General features: G+C 49.8%; 2 protein-coding genes and 1 long non-coding RNA gene across 4 annotated transcripts in view; 2 read left to right on the plus strand and 1 right to left on the minus strand.

The window, feature by feature from the left end:
* LOC311528578 (E3 ubiquitin-protein ligase TRIM39-like) overlaps positions 1 to 27,044 on the plus strand; it is a gene marked incomplete at both ends in the record, with an annotated part of 424,825 nt that overhangs the window by 84,968 nt on the left and 312,813 nt on the right. The window lies entirely within an intron of this gene.
* LOC311528094 (uncharacterized protein) overlaps positions 1,669 to 27,044 on the minus strand; it is a 50,426-nt gene continuing 25,050 nt past the window's right edge. Inside the window, exons 5-9 of the mRNA XM_084642720.1 lie at positions 13,789 to 14,051; positions 13,264 to 13,351; positions 12,498 to 12,624; positions 7,878 to 7,991; positions 1,669 to 7,532 (exon numbers count right to left, since the gene is read on the minus strand). Of these exons, the coding sequence (XP_084498846.1) occupies positions 6,067 to 7,532; positions 7,878 to 7,991; positions 12,498 to 12,624; positions 13,264 to 13,351; positions 13,789 to 14,051 (2,058 nt within the window). The 3' untranslated portion in view covers positions 1,669 to 6,066. The remainder of the gene's footprint in view (positions 7,533 to 7,877; positions 7,992 to 12,497; positions 12,625 to 13,263; positions 13,352 to 13,788; positions 14,052 to 27,044) is intronic.
* Positions 14,388 to 26,850, plus strand: LOC311528167. 2 transcript variants are annotated; one of them, XR_014713531.1, is made up of 4 exons: positions 14,388 to 15,284; positions 17,023 to 17,108; positions 23,375 to 23,417; positions 25,716 to 26,850. It is a non-coding gene; the product is annotated as an uncharacterized lncRNA (long non-coding RNA). The 2 variants fall into 2 exon arrangements; XR_014713532.1 differs by lacking the exon at positions 25,716 to 26,850 and having other exon boundaries at positions 23,375 to 24,291.

Genomic DNA, 27,044 nt, shown 5'->3' on the forward strand with positions numbered 1-27,044 from the left:
GCTGGAGAAGTGAATAATGGATTTCCCCTCCCTCCACTGGTAGGGAAGGGAGAGGGGTCATCCGCCATGGAGTCAGCCCCCACCCCTAATGTTACAGTGGGGGACAAGCTACCTCTCCCAGCAGAGATGACTCAAACCTGCTGATACAGGAGGGGTACAATGTCGGGGATGTCCCACGTGTCGCCTCTGGGTGGAAACTTCCAGCCCCATGTTCCTGGCCAGGGCAGGCAATCACACTAGCCTATGTTCCCTCTAAGGTGCGCACCTCCACGGCCACGTAGGACCCCACCAAGAGCCACACACTTAATTGGGAGAGTCATGTAGGTGTGCACCCTGCACTCAGGGGTGTGGCCACAGGAGGGCCTGGAAGATGGCAGTGGGGTGAGGTGGGGAGAGGTGATGCGGGAGCTTGGGCATGCAGGGCTGCAGCGAATCTCCCACCCCCGGTGCAGGGGTGTGGTGAGGAGACATGCCTCTCTCCCCAGTCCTGGAGCTGCTCTAGCAGGAAGAGGCACCTCTTCCCAGTCCCAGAGCTGCTGTGGGGGGAAGTCCTCTCCCTGTTGCAGCCCCAAGGAAACCTGAACCCCAAAGCCTTTGTCCCCAGCCCCACCCCACAGCCCGCACCCACAGCCGATACCCTCATCCCTGCACTCCAATCTGCTGCCCCAGCCCTGAGCCCCCTTCCACACCCCAAACCCCTCATCCCTGACCCCACCCCAGAGCCTGCAACCCCAGTCAGAACCCTCATCCCCAACACTCCAAAGTCTCCCTAGCCCTGAGCCCCCTCCCACACCCCATATACCTCGGCCCCAGCCCCGCCACACTTCACCTCCGTATTGGTGCACATAACAAAATACATTCCGCACACGGATGGGAAAAGCAGAGGGAACATCACTGCTGGTTCCTGGGGGGCTGAAGCCACAGGAGCAGGGATCACATGCCCCTTGGCTGGCAGGCAGACTCAGATCACCGCAATGTCTGCTCGGAGCTCCGGCCCCCTCATGAGCACCTCAGCAGGGGGAGGGGTGTGGGCAGTGCCCCTATCACGGGCTGAGCAGAGGGTCCCTGCTTCCGGTTCTCACGCTGGTTGACGGTGGCCATTCAGAGTCATGCAGCAATTGCCTGAGAGAACCCGTCTGGGGAGGGGGCAGTTGCCACCTGCCCCCTCCGCTCCTCGCCCAGGCCTGGATGCTGGGGATAGGGCTAAGCAAGCCAGAACCGCCTCCGTTTATAAGCTTTCAAACCAGACCCACAAACTCATTTGGGCCTGACCAGACACAACCCCAGGGCAAGCCAGATGGGTGTGCCGGCTGGGCCTGGCCCTGACAGTGACTGCAGAGAACTCCACTATCACCCCAACCCTACTGAGAGATACCCCGCCCCCTTTAATCATCCCCTCATCAGGCAGACACACTGCCCCGGCCCACCTCCTCTCCACCCATTCCCCACTCCTGAAAGCCTGCATAGGGGAGTTCATTTTCCCTTGTGATGCTCTGAGTTCCCTAGGATGCAGTCAGACCTTAGATGGGAGCCCCCTGCCCAGCTTCTCCCATATGAGAACCTAAGAGTTAATAGAGAGAAAGCTGATAAGGCTCCAAGTTGGACCAGCTGATCTCCACCCCGATTCTCTACAGTTCTGACCAAGAGAGCTTACTGGAAAACATGATGTGCTATCTTTGTTCATTTTAATGAAATACATAAAACAAATAAAATGAAGAACCTAAACTACTACCAGCACCATCAGCTCGCTCTGGGGTACACAGTACAGGTCAGACCAGGAAATCAGTCAGTCAGCAAGGATCCTGCTTTGGAATCAAATCATCTGTTCAGCCAAATCATCAGAATAATACAGCAGAAAAACAACCCTTCAAAATCCTGAAACAGGAACAAAGGAGCCCTCTGCCCATTCATCTCAGCTACTGAACTTCACCCAGGCACTGTGATCTACGCTAAGCCGCTCAAATATTTCAATTGGTTGTTCACATTTAAGCCATGACCTCAGAGTTTCCCTCTTCGACTTCACCAGTATGTGGCTAACCTTCTCCTGATGGCTTCCAAAGATAAAAAACTTAATAGAGACAGACCTTAATACATAGAATTTTGATGATATCAGACAGCTTAGTTTCTTCAAACACTTTCACAGAATGAGGAGCACATATTCAATCATTTTGATGGGCAGTATTTTAGAGTTATTTAGGTTTGGGAATTTGTTTCTAGCTCCTTCCCTGTGTGGATGTGACAGGTTTCATACACACAGGTACGTGCAGAGCCCCACTGTACCACTGCAGTGGAAAGAAAGGCTGGGATGACACCCAGTTTGTAAAAATCAAACACCAAAAATGAGAAAAAGTAACAATAAGACATTGAAATTGACAAGTGATGGAAACTCTGCAGCTTTTTGGACTCCCATGGAGTAGGAGCTAAAGCTGCAGTCTAGGTGACGGGGTCACAGGCTCAGTACTCCACATTCATAAGCTTTCTCAGGTACGAGGAGAGAGGTCAAGGCTGGCACAGCCTGTTGCTAATATTATGACTTCCTTCCCCAGAGGAGATCAGTCTCGGTGTCCTGGAATGTCCATCTTTATGTGACAGGTTGCTGGTGCAAAAGGGCTTCTGCCTTCACCTTGGTCTTTATGGTTGAGGATTCCAGCTCACCCCACACTACGGTCACTCCCCTGAAGTCTCCGGGCATATGAGGAGCGAAGGACGCCTCGTTTACAGACACCGTCGCCTGATCCATTTCAAGCGAGGCAGACTTTGGGTTATCGTCAGTTTGGAAAAGTCCCATTAAAGCCACCAGTATTCTTAAAATATCGGTTGTTGCGAACCACAAGCATTGTGGAGGTTTGAACCCCAAAGATCTCCAAAATGAAAGACCGTTTAGAAGTTACATTAGCCTGGCCTGGGGGTTAAAAGGCTGAACTGTGACGGTGGGCTTCCTTAAAAAAGAAAAAGGGGTCTCAGCTGCCATAAATATAATGGGTAGCCAAAATAAACAAAAAACCCGAACAAACTACCTACTGCCTCCCTCATGCATCCATTGCCATTCATAAAAAGAACCGTGGCCACCTCCTGACAGATGTTCTACATCTTCACTTTGCAGAGATGAGAGGAACTCAGTGACCCACACTGTCTCACTGGGTAAAATTGGGTACACAACTTGTCTCCTTATTAATTTTACTTTAGAGCTTGTCAGAAAAAATTCCATTTGAAATAGAAATAACTGTCTTCTAGATGGGGTCTGTGTTCTCCTATACGCTATTTCTCTCAGACATTCCCCCACCTCAGCCTTGGAGTGATGTTTTATGTCAGAACTCCCTAGTCAAAGGGGATATATGACATCAAATAAACTTGTCAGGATTAGCCATCACTTCGTACAGTACTAACAAAAAGCAAACCAATGGGCGTTGCAGGGTTCCAATATAATTCAGGTAATCACTAAGTTAGGCTTTAAGCAATAATGAACTTCATGTTTAACTTCATTTTCACTGGGAATGAGAACATAGTCAAAGATTATAAAATCTGATCATACCGGTTTGTTTCATTTTAAGCCGCATTTCAAGCAAGCGAGCACTGTGTAAATGTGGGCTACACCAGCATAGGAGCTTTCCACATCTGTGAGTTCATTTATTTCTGATTCTTCTGACAGAAGTGTTGGTGGAAGGGGGCTCATGCTATGCAGGAAGGTTTGCATCATGAGAAAAAGGACCTCGGCTCTATATTCACTCCTTCTGATCGTTCATAGTAGCAGGAAGTGGAGGCGAAGTGGGTACAACTACAACAAACACAAGAGCTAAACCAAGTGACAAGAGCACAGAATCAGAATTTGTACTTCCAGCCGTCTGAAATTGGAGCCTGACACATTGAGTCCCTCCTCCATTACCATTGTTCTAACAGCATGGAAGTCCTTGGTGCTCCATCAGGCTAGGGAAGGGAAGTCCCCGCTAAAGGCATCAACTATTTTTCACTTTGCATCATGGAACTTTGGATCCCAATAGTGAAGGACCTTTTAATGTAGCCCTGGCATCTGCTGGGACTGTAATCAGTGACACTGAACTAGGGAGTGGTGTTAGAAACAAACAATTTTACCTGGACCGTAGTTCACCGCAGCATCCTTCTCTAGGGCAACAATCAACTACTGAGTGTCTGCTATATCAGCCTGAGTTCTTCCAAATCTTTGGCCTTGGTCAGGATACATTTCCATTTCTCTGGAACAGAGTCCTTTACCAAACCCAACATCTGAGCTGAGTTAGTGAGGAATGGCTTCTACAAACATGCCCAGTTTGTTTCTTTAATCTGGTGGCACAGGGTGTAAGTTAGAGACTAGAAACTCTCCTGCCTCAGAATCCCCAAAAGCCACCAAAGGAGGGGAAACTTGGGAAACTTATTAAAAATAGATATTCTGCAGTTATCTCACTTTCAACACTGAGTTCATTTCAGTCCACATTTGAGCATCTATCACAGGCAAGTTCACAAATGTACTTCTCTTTTCTCCACATCAACACAGGCAGGGACAGCATTTCCCAAATAGGCCACACGCACCCAGTTAGTTCAGTTATTTGTGCAATCGGGGGTTTGCTGTTGTTTACCATTTCAGAGTGGATGGAGGCCTAAACCCACTCTTGTTTCCTTGGTAGCATGCCCAATGGCTTGGAGCAGCCTCTCCAGGTGCATGAACTGCACTAAAGTTTCTGCAATGTCATTATGCAGCAGTGGGGGGAAAGACAAAAATAAAGGAAGGACTCTTTTAGCAAACAGTCATTTCTCCCAAAGTCCTCGATAAATCCAAGCTATGTCCTGGAGAACAAAACTGATATTCGATTATGTGACTAAATGGTCTTCAGGAGAGAGAGAAAAAGCTTCAACACAGAGCGGTGTAAGTCAGTTTCTCTTTCATGAAAAATGAAATTCCAGATCAGCTTACATCTGATAACTCGGAAATCAGGAGAGCAGATTCCCCCATTGCTTTCTCCTCTGATCCATTCAAACCTGCTTCATCAACAGCACTTCCTTATTATGGAGTTGTTATTGGGAGGGGCGGGGGGAATCATCATCGTAATAGGGAAAAACTGCCGACCTTCTCATCTGCAAAGAATCTCATATCGGCAGGAAAAAGTCCAGAAGCGGCTTTGTCAATAGACAGCAACTGGGATTTAAACTCGGAATGATGTCACTGTGTTTGGGATCCATTGGAATTCCCCGTCCAGGTCTGGGACACTTTCATTTCCAGCTCTAATGAGTCAGATTTAGGATCAAATTGATACTAATTGCAGAGACTCTTTGGGAGCTGGAGGGGTAGAATATAGGTGGAGAAACTTCACTGTGCCTCACAGGTGCCAGCACTGAGTGGGCACGGTGATGGGGAAGGAGGGAATCCCTCTGGCTCACCCCCTTTCCTTACAGCGTCGCAGAGGCTAAAATGATACATTCGTCCTACTCCTGCTTCTCCTCTTTGCTATATCGAAATATATTGTCAATAAGGAAACGGATAAAAGTAAAAATACCTGCTGCCCAGCACAGCTGGGAAGGAGACATTTTGTCAGCAAAGGGGGAGCTTGGTGACTAACTCTGCTAGTGGGGTGACAGCATAAACGTGATGCTCAGGGATTGTCCAGACCAGGAAAATTGGTGTCCATTAGGACAGGCCAAAGGGGAAGATGCTAGCTAACCCCAACCTCTGTGCCTGGGCTATGTCAGCACTGCAAATGTAGCGGTGTGTTTACATCAGGATAGCTCCTCGAGCACACCAACTCCAAGGAAATCCTACAGTAAGAGAGAAAACCCTAGTCCATTTTCACTCAGTGAGGCTACTTGTGGTCCCCCACCTGGGGCTGATGGAAACTCCTTGCTGGAAGGACACACATTCCAATGACTCACAGGAGAAAGGAGTTGGTAGAAAGGACCACAGGATTCACCCTAGAGAAGGGCAACCTGTAAAAGGCACAAGTGGGCAACACACGAGGGATCTGAGAGAACAGAGTGACACAAATAGTGCAAACAAACCAAAAGGTCACTATGTGGGAATTAGCAAATGTGTTCTGGTTTTTTTAAAATCTTTTCTCTGCCCTACACAGAGTTTCTATGCTGTGTCTCTCTCCTGTGAATACTCTGATGTCTTTTAAGGGGTGAGCTCCGGGTGAAACTTTTCCCACACTCACAGCATCTATAAGGTCTCTCTCCCGTGTGAATTCTCTGATGTACAATGAGGTCTGAGCTCACACTGAAGCCTTTCCCGCAATCACAGCACTGATAGGGTCTCTCTCCTGTATGCCTTGCTTGATGTGTAATTAGGGTTGATTTCTGACTGAACTGTTTCCCACACTCACAGCACTCATAGGGGCGCTCTCCTGTGTGGATCCTCTGATGTGTATTAAGGGATGAACTCTGTGTGAAAGTTTTTCCACACTCAGAGCATTGATGAAGTATCCTTCCCATGTGGATATTCTGATGTTCAATAAGGTCTGACTTTACAGAGAAGCTTTCCCCACACTCACAGCATTCGTAGGGTCTCTCCCTTGCGTGGATCCTCTGGTGTTTATTAAGGGCTGAACTCTGAGTGAAGCTTTTCCCACACTCACTGCATTCGTAGGGTTTCTCTCCTGTGTGCAACCTGTGATGTCGAATAAGGTGACAGCTCTGACTGAAGCTTTTCCCACACTCACAGCATTTGTAGGTTCTCTCCCCTGTGTGGATCCTCTGATGTTTATTGAGGGCTGAGCTCTGAATGAAGCTTTTCCCACATTCACAGCATTTGTAGGGTTTCTCTCCTGTGTGGATCTTCTGATGTGTAATAAGACCTGAGCTCCGAGTGAACTTTTTCCCACACTCACTACATTTATAGGGTCGCTCTCCTGTGTGGATCCTCTGATGATTAATAAGATCTGATCTGTCAGTGAAGCTTTTCCCACACTCACAGCATTCATAAGGTTTCTCTCCTGTGTGGATTCTCTGATGTTTAACAAGACCTGAGCTCTGAGTGAACTTTTTCCCACACTCACTGCATTTAAAGGGTCGTTCTCCTGTGTGGATCCTCTGATGATTAATAAGGGTGGAGCTCAGAGTGAAGGTTTTCCCGCACTCACTGCATTCATGGGGTCTCTCTCCTGTGTGGATCCTGTGATGTCGAATAAGGTGAATGCTCTGACTGAAGGTTTTCCCACACATACTGCATCCATAGGGCCTCTCTCCAGTGTGGATTCTCTTATGTTTTATAAGGCCTGAATGGCTAGTGAAATGTTTTCCACATTCACTGCATGTGTTTTTTCTCTCTCCTGTAGGTATTCGCTGCTGGGCTGCGGTTTCCATGAGGTCCTGGTGAGTTCCCTGACAATTAATGAATTTACCCACTTTCTCCACTGGCTTGTTTCTCTGCTCCCTCTCTGCTCTCTGCTGACTCTCACAGGCTTTCCCCTGCACAAGATGCCTGGACACATTCCCTCTGGAGCCTTGCAATAATCCCCCACATGGTTCCACTTCCTCAGAATCTTCCTGCTGAGGATTCTGCTTCTTCTCCTCACTCACCATCCCAGAACCTATTGGGACAGAGAGAGAAACCTCAGAAACTGGATGGAAAAGGGGGAAACAAACCAAAATTAGAGCTGGAGAGACAGAAAAGCAACCTAGTAGCTGGATTCTTGTAAATTTACTCCCATAGGGGATAGAGGAGGGGAACAATTCTGCCTTCACATCCCCTCAGGGAGGGAGCTGCTGCCAGGTGTCAGTCAGGATGCGTAAGAAGTCATGAGTGACAGCTGCCCTGAGGATACAAGACCTCCTGGGGATACTCCTGAACCCCAAGAGCTTACAAGGCTTTTAGGGCATCCCAGCTGTTTCCTTTCAGGCACTGAGAGCTTCGAGTTGGTTTAATGATCCCTCACCTGCGCAGGCACCTCTCAGGATCTTTCCTTCCTCACAGCCCTGGAGATCTGGGACCCACGGCTCCTCCCCTCGTTCCAGCTGGGAGATCACATCAGGTTTGGAAACTGGAAACCCTGCTCAGGGGAAAGAAAACAAGGGAGATCAGAGGAATTCACGGATGTTTGCTGCAAAGAAGTTTCTATTACTTTAACCCCAGCCCATTTTACAGCAGTGAAATCCTGGGGGCAGCTCCCTAGGTGCAAGAGACTCTGCTTATGAGGGATTTAACTATCCCCGTCTCTGCTGGGAACACACACAGCCAGACACTGCTCAGCAAAGAGGCTCCTAAAACACATAGGCAGTAACTCCATGTTCCAGGAAGTTAAGGCTCCAGCCAGAAGGGAAGTTACCTTGGACCTGCTTCTTCATGACAGAGGGAAACCCAGAGAGAATGGGAGAGTTGTAGGACAGCAGGGACCATTGAGCAGGGGCTGGTGGGGTTCAGTGCAGTAAGGAATAGGAGGGACTGCCGGGGGTGGGAGGGGCATCATTGAATGTCGCATCTCAGAGCTTGTCTACACTTGAGACACTGAAACTGTAGGGCGTTAGGGTAGACACTGGGCTTTCCTGTCAGGGTAGGCCATCCACCTCCCCCAGAGGCAAGAGCTAGGTCAATAGAAATATTATTTTTTGTTTAAAGACCAACTATTCTAACTACCCTAAATTCCACAGGTTTCTTCGGAATGCCTTGAAATTTGCTGGACAAATTTTTCATGGGCACTCAGGGAAGAGTTTGTGGTCCAATTATGGGGTGATTTGTTAAAGAGCTTCCTAAGATACAGTCCCCACACCTAAGGTAGCATTTAACAAAATCATCTTGCTCTGGTAACATTTGCTTGCACACAGCTGGAGCTGAAACTACGGTTCTGATTTCCCCCGATTGATCTCAATCACTTGGCGTTGATCTCGGTTAGTAGGTGGCCCCCATTGTTTCTTTGAGTTGGCTCAAGGGTTGGATGTTGCTTTGGATTGGGTCTGGTCTTTGAACCTGAGCTATACCCATGAATGTGAGACTGAGCCCCACATTTGCTACCTTTCAGACAACGCATGTTGTCCATTTTTCTTGCATTCAGCAGAAGTTCGGCCTTGAAAGTTTTGCCCTCTGATTACAAAATATTTGGGTTCAATCATATTTTAAAGTGCTCTAAAATCCACACACACAGTCTTCCCAGTCTACACTTAAAAGTTTTGCCAGCATAGCTCTGTCAGATGGGGATGTGAAAAATCACACCGCTAACTATCATAGCTGTGTCAGGAAAAGCTCTAAGGTAGATACAGTTATACTGGCAAAAAATCCACTAAAAAAATCAAGAAAAGAAAAGGAGTACTTGTGGCACCTTAGAGACTAACCAATTTATTTGAGCATGAGCTTTCGTAACCACATGATTAGAATCTAGCTTAATAAATTTTGGTAACCATTTGTGCATAAGCCTGACTTGTTTTCTCTGGTTTACTGTAAAGCAGCCAACACAATTAAAGAACCTCAGCCGTTTTGGCTCTAAAGCCTGGCCATTAGGTGAGAGTACTAAGAGCCTAGCGTTGAGTTGTGCCGCCTCCACGGGGCAAACTCTTGGGGCACCTGTCAGTCAGTATTGACTGCCCGCTGCGAAGGAGCTCTGAGCTCTAGCAGTTAAAGTCACGGGTGGTTAGGACCTTGGGGCATCCGTCAGCCTAGCCCGGGCTGCCCGCCGCGAAGGGACAGTGCGTCCTAGCAGTTAAAGTCACGGATGGTATAAACGGGCATAGCTGGCACCTCACCAAACATCCTTGGCCGCTCAAATAAATTGGTTAGTCTCTAAGGTGCCAGAAGTACTCCTTTTCTTTTTGCGAATACAGACTAACACGGCTGTTACTCTGAAACCTAAAAAATCAAGGTAATTAAATACCCATGAACTACATTCATGTCATTAACATTGCCCAGTGCTGTTTCATGTCCTCCCAGCATGTGGATGGTAGGTAAAAACAAACCTTTGAAAACTAGGAAATGATACATTTAAATACATGCCACACCTGCAACACAACCTTAACTCTCCCCTTCCTTAACCCTTGAGCTGGCACTAACAATGGGAAATAGTTCAGTAAGGCTGGTGTAAAGATTTACAAACTACAAACTTCTCCATTTCAGGAAGTCTCCACGTCAAGACTGGCTGCCTTTCTGGAAGATGATTTATTCAAACACAAGGTGTTCAGCTGAATACAGCAACAGCTGGATGAAATTCTATAGCCTGTCTTATACAGGACTCCCCATTTGATGGATGAATAGTACTTTCTGGCCATAAAATCTATGACTCTACAATAGACATGAGAGAGGACTAAGAGAACTTGTCATTGTTTCTGTTGTGTTCCACAGATGGGAAACCAGATTTATCTGCATGCCCCACAGCCGTGTGCACTGTGTCAGTGGTAACCGACTGGTGCGAGGATCAGCTGGAGCAGCTCGGCAGAGCTGTGACTGTGGCAGGAAGAGAAGTGCACAAATCAGCCTTTGAGCATGCAGCGGGGCCCCCTCAACCTGTCCCAGGGCAGCAGGATTAACTGTTTACAACCAATCAGTTTGGTGGGCATGGAAGGGGCAGGGGAGCTAGCCTCCCCACGCCAGCTGTTCACCCACTGACCACGGAGCCCACAGATGAGATCTGCTGCAGCAGTATGTGGCTGTAATTCCTTGCCCGGCTCCCCCAGCAGGGAAAGGTGATCCCTTTCCAGGGCAGAGGGAGCTGGGCACCATTTAGGGCGGGCAGAGAGGGCTTCTGCTCCTCCCTGAGTTTCCTAGCACAGCCAGAAAATGAACTGCTGCTCCCTGTCCCCGCTGGCACCGGAGGATCCGGAAGCCCTTAGCTGCGAGAGGAGCTAGAAGTTGCTTTGCTGGTAGGGCTGTCCCCCAGAGCAGCAGCTGGGAGATGTAAATTCCCCCTTGTGCAGGCTGCTGCAGCTCTGTGGCTGGGAGCGGGAGGGGACAGCTGTACCGTTCTGTCCACTCCCACCCCTTCGCACACAGAGGGTCTTTAATGAGGTTCTCAAATGCCCCCTCCAGCTGAGCAGCTGAGAGCCTGTGCCACTTAGAAACCCCCCTGCCAGCCCCCACAGCCAGCAACAACACAAGCAGCCCGGGGTCCAGAGGGGCACTCAAATCACTGTCTGGAGAAAGAGCTCCTTGTCACCCAGCTGATAGGATGAGTCAGGAGGGAGCAGGTTCCGGCAAGCCTTGGCCGAGAGAAGGGATCTGATGATGCTGATCTCCTTAAGGCTCTCCCACAAAGCTAGTCAGTTTTATTGTCAGTTTAAGAGTCTATTTCAGTTCTATTTAGTCTATAATAGAATAATTCAGTCCTATTTTGGTGAAATAGACATTTCAATTGTTCCCGATGGAAATCAGAGGAAGTTATTGTACAGAGCTCTGCTTCTCAATCCCAAAATAACAATGTTTGCTTTCTTCAATTGGTCTATGGATCCTGGGAATATTTTTTTTAAAACAATTCCTGGAGTGCTCTTAGTTCTACCTGTTTTTACAGCCTTAGAACAGGTCCCTTTACTAGCTTCCATAATATTTGAGTATGCCCTTGAAATGACATTGTTTAGAGGGCAAATTTTCTTAACATTTAAGATGTAGAGCGTCATATTGTATTTTCATTAAGGCATAGTTAAGACTCATCCAGTTGGGTCACTGTAGATAAATACTCAGGATTTCTATATCACATTATAAAAGTGAACAGTCTCCAGAGGCTAAAACAGGCTTTTCGATCGGTCATTTGTAAGTGTGAGTTCAATTTTTTAAATTTGTTTTTATGTTTTGAATCTTTACTATACCTTGAACTGAAGTGTGTTTTCACTTGTGCTGGAGAAATATCAAATGCATTGTATAAATGGATTGCAATGTTTAAGAGCTGATTTCTAATTCCTGAGTATTTTATAGGAAAAGAAGGCACTGTCACTGGAGAAAGGTGAAAACATTTGTATGTTCTGGAAATACACCTTCAGGTGTCTTAGAGCTGATGGGATACAAACAAAAGGAAGTATTTCTATACACAACATACAGTCAGCTTGCGGAACTCCTTGCCAGGGGTGCTGTGAATGCCAAAACCTTGATACCTCCATTGCCTGTATCACCACACAGGCATGAATGGATTTAGCCTAGGAAGCTGGGTCAGCATTAGCCCCATTGGGCAGGTGGGATCTAGGGCACCCAGAGGTGAAGTGACTTTCTCAAAGCTAAGCGGGAAGTCTGTGGCAAAGCAGAGAATCAAAACCAGAACATCTGAGCCCTAGGCCTGTGCCTTAACCACTAGACCACCCTTCCTACCCTGAGGAGGGAGAGCCTCCTGGGCCACTTTGAGTATGTGGGTGTGGGTGGTTGCTAGACAGAGCCACCAGGATGGGAGGAGCAGAGAGAAATGGAGTTGGGGTGGGGGCTCAGTGGTGGGGTTTTAGGGGCGGGGGTGGGGCCAGGTTGGGGCACCAACTAGTAAAACCAAAAGTCAGGTAATGCTGAAACAGTGCAGAGTAGAGATTGCATTGTGGGGATGACGTGAACCTTAACTCAGATTTCCCCATCTAAGAACCGAGGGGATAGGAACCCTTACCCAGGAAGGTCACATCCTCATAGTTCTCCTGCATGACATCTCCATAGAGGGCTCTTTGAGCAGGGTCCAACAGAGCCCACTCTGCCCTGGTGAAATACACAGCCACCTCCTCGAAGGTCACCGGCCCCTGAAAGAGCAAGAATCAAACCCTCGGGACCTGCTGCCCAGTCACACCCCACTATTCACGGGGGAGAGAAGCCAATCAAACGGAAGCTCTGAGTAGCTCGCAGTCACCACAGTCCCACCCCCACCCCACTCAGAGCATCCAGGAAACACCAGGGTGAGGGGATGAAGAGAGAGCCCCTTGTCTCTCCCAGCAGAGCCATCACACACCTACTAGCCAGAGACGGATACAGGAGGTGGAGCCCTAGCAGGGTCCAGGGAGAGCTCCTTGGTAGGAAGCCCAACACCCTCCTCATTGTGAGGAGCTGGATATGAGGGGCCAAGTCACCTCCCTAAGCCTCACTGCTGGGTGCCACCTTCATATCTCACAGCAGCTGCTGGTTAGTCTGGTCCGTTTTCCTAGCCCCAACTAGGCGGGTTGTGCCCTCTTCTATAAATTAGGGCATTTCCACCTCCGGACCTCATGGCTCTGGTACTAGAATCTAGGCCACATATTAAACAAGTTCCAGCAGGTTTACCACACCCTGGCCTCCTCCCTTTCTCCACCCCGTGAATTTCCTGACCACTCCAACCTCCAAAACAGACGACCCAAACTTTCCCACTTCCTCTCTCCCCCCTGCAGGAACCCCCCAGCCATCCCCACCTGAACTGGATCGGCTGCAGCCATTTCTCTGCCCTGTGCCGTGGGAGGACAGGATGAGCTGGAGCGAAACGTGGAGTCGTTCTGCAGCCTGGCCGGGCGAGAAGGGAAATGGGGGAGGTTTCAGAACAGGCTTCAGTTAATCTCACACCACAATTCCCCCAGGTTCTTTCCCAGCAGACAGACACCCTCGATTTGCCAGGCTGGGGAAACGTTTGATCTCTTTATTCCAGCGTAGACCTGGCCCCCCCCGCCAGCTAAGCCCACAGGGAGATTTTCAAGCCTCCCAGTAACAAAGTCTCTGAACAACATGCTAGGGGACAGCAGAAGCAAGGGGGCTGGGCGGGCTCCATGGGGGACTCGCTCGCTCCTTCCTTCCTTCCCCTCCCGCGCCCCGCCGTGCCCCCTTGCTAGCAGGGAACGGTCACCCCATCCCCGAGGCAGCTGTCTCAGGGCTCCCCCGAACAGCCCCCAGGAACCCCGACCCCGACCCCTCTTGGGGAATGGCCCAGGGCAACAATTTCCCACCTAAACCAGGACAAATCGCTGCTGATCAAATGGGTGGGAAACGCGGGGAAACCCGGGACCCCCCCAATCAGAGGCTTTAAATGGCCATGTGAGACTTCTGGGGGAAAACAGGGCAAAAAGGAGAGGCCAGCGAGCCCGTGCCGGGAAAGGCGGGGGCTCCCCGGACGCCACCTCCCGAGGGGGGAGCGAGCGAGCGAGGGACCGGGGGGGGGGCACAAACAGGGACGGGATGAAATTAACCCCCCCCCCCGTATATCTCCCGGCTGCACAGACAGTCCGGCCCCCACGGACCTCCCCCCGCTCTCTGGGTCCGTTCTCCCCAGCTCCCGCCCCACTCGCTGCCCCCGCGGGCTCCCCCCGCCGGCCCCGGACGTACCGGGCTGCCCCGCTTCCGCCGCCTCCCCTCGCCGCGCCGCGCTGCGCCCCCGCCGGCCCGGGAGCCGAGAACCGCGGGGCGCTGGGAGCTGTAGTTCCCTGGCCCGCTGCCCCCCCCCCGGAGAGCCGGCCGCGGGGCCGGGCGGGAACTACATTTCCCAGCATTCCCTGGGCCGCTCGGGAACTACATTTCCCAGCATTCCCCGGGCCGCTCTGCACGGGGCGCGAGGCCGCAGCTGGCCGGGCAGGGGGAGCGGGCGCTGTGAATGGGGAGCGGGCCTGCCCGAGGCTTTGGCCCCGCTGTCGCCCTCCGAGGCGTCCCCAGGCTGGCTTAGGGGCGCCGGGGTGACCTCGCCTGGCAGCCCCCAAGGAAGGAACTGGGTGGGCTGAGTGAGCAGTGCCCCTCTCTGTCTGACGCCTAGCAAGGGGGGTCCTGGGGACCCCACCAGGAGAAGTTAAAATGAAAAGTAAGGGAGGGGAGGCTAGAGGGCCTGGGCACCTTTAGGTGCAGTACCAGGCCCGCAGGAGGATTTCCAGGTCTGAGCTGTGGAAGCAGAAATTGGCTTTTCCTTTCCAGATTTCTCCAGTATTCAGAAAGGGGAATCTAGCACCTGCCTTCCCGATTTGAACACACTCAACATTCAGGGGTGCTCAAGCTCAGTTTAGGCTGCTGTTACTTCATTTCTCCCAAATCAAAAATGCTGATCCGCTGTAACTTGCTGTAGAAAAACTGGATAAAATTGAGAGACAAATGCTGGGGTCTTCCCAGTGCTAACTCGGACTGGAATTGCTATTTTCAACAGCCATTACCATTTTTTCTTTAGTTTTTTTTTGTTTAAAAGGAAGACAGTAATATTGCACTGGGAAATTCCCCACAGAAACGAAGAGCGGAAGAAAAGAATAACAAAGGCTCCTCAACTTTTCCTCATTTATCTAGGACAGTCTTATCATATGGATCCAGATATCCTCCAATCACACAAGCTGAAAATTGTTCCACTTTACCACAGTTCTGTAACCGTGCGGGAACCAGTCCTGTCTGTGTTCTGTGCACATCCAAAATCCCTCCTGAATTCAGAAGAGCCTTGCTTTTGTGACCACACTACCAGATATTTTCAGCCTTGGTAAGCAAAGCAGGTTTACTGTTCTTAATCGGGCAGGAGGCCTCTCAGAAAAAGTTAGGTGCTGTGGGAGGTGTTGCTTATTCACTGGGTAATGTGAGGCCTTATACTGTTACCATAGTAAACCAGTGCAGCACAGAATGCGCTTTGCTCCCAGGGTCGAGAATGGGGTCCTTTGCTTCTATACACAACCCATTAAAGACCATGAAAAGACTCCCAGTCACTTCAACAGGCTTTGGACAGAACTGGTTATACATAGGGTAACTCCACTGTCTTCACAGGGTCCTGGTCCCACAGTGGCAGGGGGCCATGTGAGCTTGTTGCAGAGCTGCTGCTCAGGGATGGGAACCTCCTGCACCCCAGCCTTCAAAATCATTCACTTTCTGCATGACTACGTGCTAGCTGAGGGGTGTATGGGAATTAGTGCCCCTGCTGCAGGTGATGGGCATCTCAGGTACTTAAAGCCATGGCCTGGAGGAGGGAAGCACTTAACTGCAGAGTCTGCAGCTGCCTAGGGCTGGCACTGAGGATTTAGAGTCCCTAGTGCCACTGTTGCAAGGTTCAAGCATGCTCAGCCTTGTAATTGCCACCCTTCCCTTGCTACCAGCTGCAGCTATCTAAGGTTGGCCTCTGGAAATTGGCCCCATGGCTGTAGCCAGAGATGCTGGAGGTGGCTCTGTGACTACTGTGGGCCATTAAGCTAGAGCAGATAAAGAAACTCAAGGAACAGAGATCACCCATAAGAAAGGAATGTCAAGGGAAGCCGGAAAGGAGGAAGCAGGTCAGGTTTGCAGTGGGAGAATAGCCCCAGCTGGTTGAGGAGCATGTCCAAAGTAGAAAGGAAACAAACATGGGGAGAGGTGGTGGTGATGATCAGGTAATAGACTAGCATGTAGATGGGAGCAGAGGGAGAAAGGTTGGTGTCTTCAGCTTCCCGAGGGCTAAGTCCTCACTTTGGGGAAATGGTGTTTGCAAGTGGCTTGCTCAAATTGCAGGATGGGTGCTGAGGGAGGGATTTGTCAGAATTGATCAGGTACCTGCTGGCTTTGGAACTTTGAGCTGAGACTAGGAGGACACACTGTGACTGGTGACATGGGGTGGGACTGGAGACATGGCTATAGAAGGTCTGAATGAGGAAGGAGATAAATCTGTGGGGTGGTTCCCCTGATCACTCTGAAAGTTCCGCTCCCTGTGGACACTGGTAAACCCACATGGGTGTACAGCTCAGTGAGAAGAACTGGGGCTGAGGGAGCTGCGTATGGCAATGCAGCTAGTCATGTAGAGGTATGTGATCAAAATGAAAAATGTCTCTGAGATTCAGTTCTGGGTACACTAGGGCACTGCCACACTGGGCCCACACTCAAAGTCCACGATGACCACATAGGGCCGCCCCCGGGGTTGGTTCCAGCCCCAGGAGGACGTCCCCCGTTGCCTGGCCATAGAGGGAGGTTTAGTGATGGTCTGTCCCAGCACAGACCCCACTGGGGGAGCAGCGACTGCTCAGCCCGGCCTCCCAGATCACAACGGAGGCAGCAGCAGCATCTGCCCCAGGAGGCCCAGCGAGCTCTAGGGCTTCAGTATCCCGAGTTCAGAGAGAGGCTGACACCGGCCTTCTCGGCCTGAGCAATGACCAGAACCTCTGCTGGGGGCAGCTAACGACTGAGCCCCCCTCTGCTGCCCCTGCAGCCCCCAGGGACAGTCAGGTCGATGCTGATCTCATTTCCCCTCTGGACTCACACAGGTATTTCATACATGAATGAGAACGGACCCTCAGCCATAATTTTGTTGAACTGACTGAGCCTGAACTGAACAGAAAAACAAACCAAAGTAAGTATCAGTCGGACTCTGCCTGCTGTTGCTCTCGAGACTCTGGTTGGACACAGAATCCTGCACAGAAATCAAAGCAGGGCCCTCTTCAGTTCTCTCAACCTAAAACATTTAACATCAGGAGTCAGACCCCCAAATCATGTAAATCAAAGACTAAATTGTAAAAAGAAAAGGAGTACTTGTGGCACCTTAGAGACTAACCAATTTATTTGAGCATAAGCTTTCGTGGGCTACAGCTCACTTCATCGGATGCATACTGTGGAAACTGCAGAAGACATTATATACAGAGACCATGAAACAATACCTCCTCCCATCCCACTCTCTGCTGGTAATAGCTTATCTAAAGTGATCACTCTCCTTACAATGTGTATGATAATCTGGATTTGTGCTGGAAATGGCCCAACTTGGTTTTCTCACCCTCCGCTGCCCCCCCCCCCCCACACAAACTCACTCTCCTGCTGGTAATAGCCCATCCAAAGTGACCACTCTCTTTACAATGTGTATGATAATCAAGGTGGGCCATTTCCAGCACAAATCCAAGTTTTCTCACCCCCCACCCTCCAAAAACCACACACACAAACTCACTCTCCTGCTGGTAATAGCTTATCCAAAGTGACCATTCTCCTTACAATGTGTATGAAAATCAAGGTGGGCCATTTCCAGCACAAATCCAGGTTTTCTCCCCCCCCCCCCCCAAAAAAAAAAAAAAAACCCACACACACACAAACTCACTCTCCTGCTGGTAATAGCTTATCCAAAGTGACCACTCTCCCTACAATGTGTATGATAATCAAGGTGGGCCATTTCCAGCACAAATCCAGGTTTTCTCACCACCACCACCCCCCCACACACAAACTCACTCTCCTGCTGGCAATAGCTCATCCAAACTGACCACTCTCCTTACAATGTGTATGATAATCAAGGTGGGCCATTTCCAGCATAAATCCAAGTTTAACCAGAATGTCTGGGGGGGGATGGGTAGGAAAAAACAAGGGGAAATAGGCTACCTTGCATAATGACTTAGCCACTCCCAGTCTCTATTTAAGCCTAAATTAATAGTATTTAATTTGCAAATGAAATCCAATTCAGCAGTTTCTCCCTGGAGTCTGGATTTGAAGTTTTTTGTTGTAAGACAGCGACCTTCATATCTGTAATTGCGTGAGAGATTGAAGTGTTCTCCGACTGGTTTATGAATGTTATAATTCTTGACATCTGATTTGTGTGCATTTATTCTTTTACGTAGAGACTGTCCAGTTTGACCAATGTACATGGCAGAGGGGCATTGCTGGCACATGATGGCATATATCACATTGGTAGATGTGCAGGTGAACGAGCCTCTGATAGTGTGGCTGATGTGATTAGGCCCTGTGATGGTGTCCCCTGAATAGATATGTGGGCACAGTTGGCAACGGGCTTTGTTGCAAGGATAGGTTCCCGGGTTAGTGGTTCTGTTGTGTGGTATGTGGTTGTTGGTGAGTATTTGCTTCAGGTTGGGGGGCTGTCTGTAGGCAAGGACTGGCCTGTCTCCCAAGATTTGTGAGAGTGTTGGGTCATCCTTCAGGATAGGTTGTAGATCCTTAATAATGCGTTGGAGGGGTTTTAGTTGGGGGCTGAAGGTGATGGCTAGTGGCGTTCTGTTATTTTCTTTGTTAGGCCTGTCCTGTAGTAGGTGACTTCTGGGAACTCTTCTGGCTCTATCAATCTGTTTCTTCACTTCCGCAGGTGGGTATTGTAGTTGTAAGAATGCTTGATAGAGATCTTGTAGGTGTTTGTCTCTGTCTGAGGGGTTGGAGCAAATGTGGTTGTATCGCACAGCTTTGCTATAGACAATGGATCATGTGGTGTGTCCAGGGTGAAAGCTGGAGGCATGTAGGTAGGAATAGCGGTCAGTAGGTTTCCGGTATAGGGTGGTCTTTATGTGACCATTGTTTATTAGTACTGTAGTGTCCAGGAAGTGGATCTCTCGTGTGGACTGGACCAGGCTGAGGTTGATGGTGGGATGGAAATTGTTGAAATCATGGTGGAATTCCTCAAGGGCTTCTTTTCCATGGGTCCAGATGATGAAGATGTCATCAATATAGCACAAGTAGAGTAGGGGCTTTAGGGGACGAGAGCTGAGGAAGCGTTGTTCTAAATCAGCCATAAAAATGTTGGCATACTGTGGGGCCATGCGGGTACCCATAGCAGTGCCGCTGATCTGAAGGTATACGTTGTCCCCAAATGTAAAATAGTTATGGGTAAAGACAAAGTCACAAAGTTCAGCCACCAGGTTAGGTTAGCCATGACATTATCGGGGATAGCGTTCTTGACGGCTTGTAGTCCATCTTTGTGTGGAATGTTGGTGTAGAGGGCTTCTACATCCATAGTGGCCAGGATGGTGTTATCAGGAAGATCACCAATGGATTGTAGTTTCCTCAGGAGGTCAGTGGTGTCTCGAAGGTAGCTGGGAGTGCTGGTAGCGTAGGGCCTGAGGAGGGAGTCTACATAGCGAGACAATCCTGCTGTCAGGGTGCCAATGCCTGAGATGATGGGGCGCCCAGGATTTCCAGGTTTATGGATCTTGGGTAGTAGATAGAATATCCCAGGTCGAGGTTCCACGGTTGTGTCTGTGCGGATTTGATCTTGTGCTTTTTCAGGAAGTTTCTTGAGCAAATCCTGTAGTTGCTTTTGGTAACTCTCAGTGGGATCAGAGGGTAATGGCTTGTAGGAAGTGGTGTTGGAGAGCTGCCGAGCAGCCTCTTGTTCATATTCCGACCTATTCATGATGACAACAGCACCTCCTTTGTCAGCCTTTTTGATTATGATGTCAGAGTTGTTTCTGAGGCTGTGGATGGCATTGTGTTCTGCACGGCTGAGGTTATGGGGCAAGTGATGCTGCTTTTCCACAATTTCAGCCCGTGCACATCGGTGGAAGCACTCTATGTAGAAGTCCAGTCTGCTGTTTCGACCTTCAGGAGGAGTCCACCTAGAATCCTTCTTTTTGTAATGTTGGTAGGGAGGCCTCTGTGGATTAGTATGTTGTTCAGAGGTGTGTTGGAAATATTCCTTGAGTCGGAGACGTCAAAAATAGGATTCTAGGTCACCACAGAACTGTATCAAGTTCGTGAGGGTGGAGGGGCAGAAGGAGAGGCCCTACAACCTATCCTGAAGGATGACCCAACACTCTCACAAATCTTGGGAGACAGGCCAGTCCTTGCCTACAGACAGCCCCCCAACCTGAAGCAAGTACTCACCAACAACCACATACCACACAACAGAACCACTAACCCAGGAACCTATCCTTGCAACAAAGCCCGTTGCCAACTGTGCCCACATATCTATTCAGGGGACACCATCACAGGGCCTAATAACATCAGCCACACTATCAGAGGCTCGTTCACCTGCACATCCACCAATGTGATCTATGCCATCATGTGCCAGCAATGCCCCTCTGCCATGTACATTGGTCAAACTGGACAGTCTCTACGTAAAAGAATAAATGGACACAAATCAGATGTCAAGAATTATAACATTCATAAACCAGTCGGAGAACACTTCAATCTCTCTGGTCACGCAATTACAGATATGAAGGTCGCTATCTTACAACAAAAAAACTTCAAATCCAGACTCCAGCGAGAAACTGCTGAACTGGAATTCATTTGCAAATTGGATACTATTAATTTAGGCTTAAATAGAGACTGGGAGTGGCTAAGTCATTATGCAAGGTAGCCTATTTCCCCTTGTTTTTTCCTACCCACCCACCCACCCACCCCTGACGTTCTGGTTAAACTTGGATTTATGCTGGAAATGGTCCACCTTGATTATCATGCACATTGTAGGGAGAGTGGTCACTTTGAATAAGCTATTACCAGCAGGAGAGTGAGTTTGTGTGTGTGTGTGTGGTTTTTTTTGGGGGGGGTGGGGGGGGAGAAAACCTGGTTTTGTGCTGGAAATGGCCCACCTTGATTTTCATACACATTGTAAGGAGAGTAGTCACTTTGGATAAGCTATTACCAGCAGGAGAGTGAGTTTGTGTGTGTGGTTTTTGGAGAGGGGGGTGGGGGGTGAGAAAACCTGGATTTGTGCTAGAAATGACCCAACTTGATGATCACTTTAGATAAGCTATTACCAGCAGGACAGTGGGGTGGGAGGAGGTATTGTTTCATGATCTCTGTGTATATAATGTCTTCTGCAGTTTCCACAGTATGCATCCGATGAAGTGAGCTGTAGCTCACGAAAGCTCATGCTCAAATAAATTGGTTAGTCTCTAAGGTGCCACAAGTACTCCTTTTCTTTTTGCGAATACAGACTAACACAGCTGTTACTCTGAAACCAGACTAAATTGTGAGCACTGAGCAGGGTGTGTGTGTGGTGGGGAGCAGGGTGGCTGTGTGGGCAGATATTTGCCTTGTAAATGCTGAGCCCTTAGGCGGAAGTACCCTGCCAGTGTCCACCCTCCCCCAGTGTTTGTTTCACCATTTCTAGGGGAAAGGATTGGGCTCCTCCCCCTCTCCTACCCCTTGGCCTGGGGGAGCTGCCATTGTATCTCTCCCCATCCCCCTCCCGCCTCCTGCCCTCTGGCCCTGCCCTTCCCAGCCAGTCTGCGCTTGCTCCATGTTCTCCCTCCAGCCTCCCCACAGCCCCCCCTTTCCTTCCCTTTATCAGACACTCAGAGTTTCCCTCTAGTCCAGCTCTGCTCCCCTGAACCCCAGAATTCTCCCCCTGATACCTGTGTGTTCCCCCAGCCTCCCTCCAGCAGCCCTGCCCCCTGCATTCTTATTCCCCCCTCCCACATCCCCATGGCCCCCTCCCATCCCCTGCATCCCCGCTTCCACATCCCTATTCAACCCCCTCCTGCCCCCTGCCACATTCCCATTTGCCTCTCAATGCCCTCTAACTATCACAGCCCCCTGCCCCCCTTTCGGCTCCCCACATCTCGCTGCCCCCCCTCATCCCCTGCAAACCCTGGGAGCTGCAGCAGCTTCCCTCTGCCCGAAGCAGGAACTTGCAGCCACCCCGCTGGGAGCAGCCCAGGGCGCCTTTGCCCCGCACAGGCTGCACCAGGAGCATCTCCCTGGGGGGGCAGGTCTCCCCTTCTCTCCCCATGGGGCACTGCTGGGGGGCAGGGCTCAGGATCCCAGTCAGGGGGGCCGAGCTGGGATCTCTGCACAGGGAGAGTCTCTTGGGGTGGGGGGGCAGCGGGAATGTCCCTTCCCCGCCTGCAGCCAGGGCTCGAGGGGCCCCAGCGGCTGCAGCCGAGGCCCGGGGGGCTGGTGAGGCAGCGACCGCAATTCCCTTTTGCTGCCAGGCTGGGCCCCAGGCTTCCTCTGCTCAGTGCCTCCGGGGTCCTCGCGTGCTGGATCACTGGGTCTCTTTTCCCCACAGCATGTCACCGTCTGCGAGCCCTGGGCTGAGCTGCAAGGGCTGGTCCCCTAGTTCGGGCCATGGAGCTGTCAGCGCCCTGCCACCAGCTTCTTCTGGTGTTAGCTGTAGGGTTCAATTACCCTGCCCCTGGGCTGTAGGGAAAACCCTCCAGTTCTCCCTCCTGCCCCCGCAGGGCTCCCTGCTCCTCCCCTGCCAGTGTAACTCTGCCTGCACAAGTTGCTCTGGTACATGGGTGCATCCCTCCTTTGCTGCCCTGTCACAATTTGCTGCTTCTGCCTTTCCCCACCCTGCAGTCCCAGGCCAGTAAGTTGTGATGGATGGAGACATTCCCACCACAGTTTGATACTTCTCACCTTTCCCCACTTTCTGCTCCCGCGGTAACAGACTGTGATGAATGGGGTTCCTCTATCATCGTTTTCCCATCTCACTCTTTCTCCATCCTGTGGTCCGGGGCTGGTAAATTCTGATGGCTGGGGACATTCCCAACACAATTACCTTTCCCCATTCTCTACCTTTCCCCATCTCCTAGACCGGGGTAGAAAGTTGTGATAGATTGAGGATATTGAAGCCTATAGGGCTAGCTTGCTTACTTGCCTATATATCTTTTCTTATGGGATTCTTATTTTCTTATGGGTTTGACTATTTGTTTTATTATAATAGGTTATAAAATGTGTAGAGATTTATATTAGAGTATTTTTGGCTGCAATGCAAGGGACCTACAGGCCACACCCTGTATGTTGTTTTAAGGCAAAGTTAGTGTATGTCAGTTTAGGACCTTTCACCTAGATAGGTGCTGATGAGTAAAAGCATAAGGTCCATATGTGGTTGCAACCTTTAACCCAGATAGGTAAAGGATGTGTCTGGGGGGCTACCTAACTGCATACCCTCTTTAAACTTAACAGGCATGCCTCAACTTGGAACTTGGAAAAGAACCGAAATAACCAGGTAGGGCAGAAATAAGAGAATGAGCTAATGTCATTAATATGTGTATATATGTTATCAATATATACAAACGTACCAGCCTACGAAGTAAGTGTACCCCAACATTTCTGTGGGAGAGGAAATGAAGTTTGGACATAGAAAGAGGGCTCAGGTGTTAAAGCTCTGTGACAAGGGTGACCCACCATGCCTAAGAGGCTTCTTAGTTCTCTCTTTATTGCCCTTTGGTTTATTACTCTGTTAGTTCTGAACTGTAAGTGTTAAGTCAGTCAGATAAGTAAAACTCTTAAGTTAGCTTTGTCAGTCTTCTATAGCTCTTAGCTCTCTAGCTTCTCGTAAGCTCTGTCCTTCTCACTCAAGAATTGAGGGACCTTGACCTGAACTCTCGTGGCATGCCAGAGGCAAGGCCGGTCCTTGGTCTCTTACCTCCGGGTTATAAACAGGGCTGCTGACGGCAGGGCGTGGGGCAAAGGGGGGGCAATTGCCCAGGGGCCCGGGTGACTGAAAAGGGCCCGGGAAGCAGCAGCAGGAAGCTCCTTGCTGCTTTTAAAGAGCAGTAGCAGTGCCTCTGGCAGCTCGGGGCTCCTGGCCGCTTTTAAATCGTTGGCCAGGCAGCAGCAGTAGGGGGCACCCAATGCTGCTGATGGGGAGAGGGGGCAAAAGGGAGGCTACAGGAAGCCTGAAGCCCCGCCCCTTCTGCATGAGGCCCTGCCCCTTCCAGGGGCCCAAAGTCATGCTCCCCCTTTGCCCAGGAGCCCGGCAATTCTGTCGTCAGCCCTGATTATAATGCAAGACTGTGAGTGTATTAATCCAAAGCTTGATAGTGCATAATATCACATGTATCTCTAGACCAGCATTATTGCCTTTGCAACTCTGATCATTTTACCACTTGATTGCTGTTTGGTTACTATTCCATGTATCTCTATAAAAGTCTTTAAGGCTACATTTGTCTCAGTGTGAGTGTCCTTGTTGTACATCCCAAGGGTCCTCGCAAACTCTATGTAGCCTGATTCTGGGACAAGAAACTTCTTATCTTCTGATCTGAGCCTATAATCCATATGAGCTAACTCATAATATTAACCTCCTAAAATCAGGCAACAGGGTCCTGTCATAATTTGCTACCTCTCTCTTTGCCCATCAGTGCAGTATTGCCAGTTTGGGGAGATCAAAAATCATGAGTCTGACCTCCCAAAATCATGAAATTGCCCAGAAGTCATGAGATTTTAATAAAAGTTTGTACTGTGTTTGTAGGTCAGTCTTGTTTGACCTCCCCTCCCCTGCCCATCAGAGCTTAGTGTGTGCGCATGTGAGAATCAGTGTCCCGCACTCTCTCACATACTGGATAAGGTGATTTTGGTCCCTGCTACAGGAGCTCTCGGCCCACAAGTGCCCGTCTCCTGCCCAGCAATTAATCCTGTCTCCCCAACCCCCCATCACTTCTGTCCCCACCCAACCCCTCAATTCAGCCCCCCAGTTCAACCCCCCAGCCGCCATCGTGACCACGCCATCACTCCAGTCTCCCCACCCCACTGACCCCCACTGCACTCAGTGCACCCTCCCAGCACTCATCCCATCCCAGCTCAGAACCCACCGTCCATGCAGCCCCCCCCCATCAGCCCCCATCCACCTCACTTCAGTCTCCTACAGCCCCCAGCCTCATCTCTGCTCCTTAGGGTCCTTCACCCTTCCCAGAAAGGGGGGGCTGCAGTGGGGTTCCCTCTCCCACGTCCCAGGATAGCAGGGGAGCAGCCACCTGGGGCTGACAGCTGGAGCCCTGCCGCATCTGGGGCAGCTGACAGAATTTCAAAGTAACATTGAAGCCTCACTTTTAGAGCTCTCACATGTCAGGGTTTTTTTTTTTTCCAGCTGATTAAATTGCTTGTTTGAGGGTTGGCCCCTCCCCACTTCTTTCTATCTCAGCTGAAGTTCTCCCTTCCCCCCCACTTGTTAGCTTTGTTTACCTGCTATGTAAGAGATTTCTCATGGTCTTTCCAAGTGCTGTAGAAGTAACTGCCTTATGGAGGAAGCACATTCCTTTGTTTAGGGCAGGTCACTCCTGTTTGGCTGGAAACCCATTTTAAGAATGAGCCTCAGGTGGAAAAAAAACCCTGACATTTGAGCGTTCTACCAGGAGATCTCTGTGTGAGGCTTAATTTGACTCAGAAATGGTGACTCTTGGGATCAGTTCACGAGAGCTGGCATGTCTGCTCTGCCCGGTCTGGATTGCACCCAGGATGTGGCAGAGCCTCAAACCGAAGACGGATTTTATCTTTCATGGGGCATCTAAGTGTTGTTATTTCCAAGTCTGCAGGTCACAGCTCAGCCCAGATAAGGTCTGCAGAGAAGCCCCAGAACATGGATTTCAATTTTAAAGTTTCCAGCACCACAAACAGAGAAGGAAAAGGAACAATTTGGGACACAGACAGAGAAAATGTAATTAAGCCCACACATGGGTTGTCGGAGGGAATCAGGGTGTTTTGCCCAGAGTAATTAAGACAGAGCAGAGAGGGTGACACAGAGAGAGGGGAGATGTTTGTTTGGGGGTGATTTGCCATTTACACACACAGCTCCATTACGGCCCTGGGGCAAGTCAAGGGGAGCCACTGAATTCCAGAGATGGGTCAGGGACATGTTGGCTCCCTCAGAGACTTCAGAGCTTAAAATTCCCTCAGGGTTCGTCTACATTGCAAATAAAGACCCGAGTCAGGGAATCTCAGAGCACAGGCCATTTGACTTGGCTTTGGAGCTAAAATAGCAATGTGGGTGTTTGGGTTCAGGTGGGACCCTGGGCTTTGAAACCTGGCAAGGAGGGAGGATCTCAGACCTCAGGCTCCAGCCCGAGCCTTGACACGGCTATTTTAGCCCTGCGGACGGAGCCCCACAACCCTGAGTCGCCTGCCCCAGACCCTGAGACTCACTGCAGTGGTTTTTTTGTGTTGTTTTGGGGGGCTTTGCAGGGTAGATGTACCCTGAATGAGGCAGGGTCCTGCGTTAATGAGCGCTGCAGTGTGTGGTCCTGTCACTGGAGATTATATGGCAAGGCACAGACACATGGGGGCTGAATTAACAGAGCCCAGACATCCTTGATTCTGGCAATGGTAACTGAGACTGCTCAACTGTGCACCGTTAAGAACATGCTTTTACTATAATATTTTGAGGCTAAAGTTGACATACCTCCCATTCACTTTTCCTGCTCCACCATGGAATAATTTAACCTGCAGATATTCTACCCTGCAATCTTGCCGCTTTTCTCTCCAATCATCAAATATTGCTGCACAGATTCCCCCCTTTCTTCACTTACTGAATTCTACTGCACCCCTCCCGCCCCATGCTGATCACTTTCCCTCTCTTGATGGGTTACTGATGTAATCTCTGCATAAAGATTGTGTGGTTTTGCTTTAAAGACCCGTTTGCTATGAAACCTTTCAGATTTTTCTTTTTTCCTGTCTGCTTAGCTAATGTGTGTAAATCTTCTTCGATTTTTCCTCACTTTCTCTTAATTGTCAAATATGGCTATAAACTCTCCTCAATGTTCACAGATTTGTTCTGTCTCTAATTACTGACTAATGTAGGATTCCCTCAGTTTGGGAGGAGAACTGCCGCCCTCAGTAATCACCATAGATTGGGGGATAG

Source organism: Lepidochelys olivacea, assembly GCF_965140295.1.
Source record: "Lepidochelys olivacea isolate rLepOli2 genome assembly, chromosome: 11".
NCBI lineage: Eukaryota > Metazoa > Chordata > Testudines > Cheloniidae > Lepidochelys > Lepidochelys olivacea.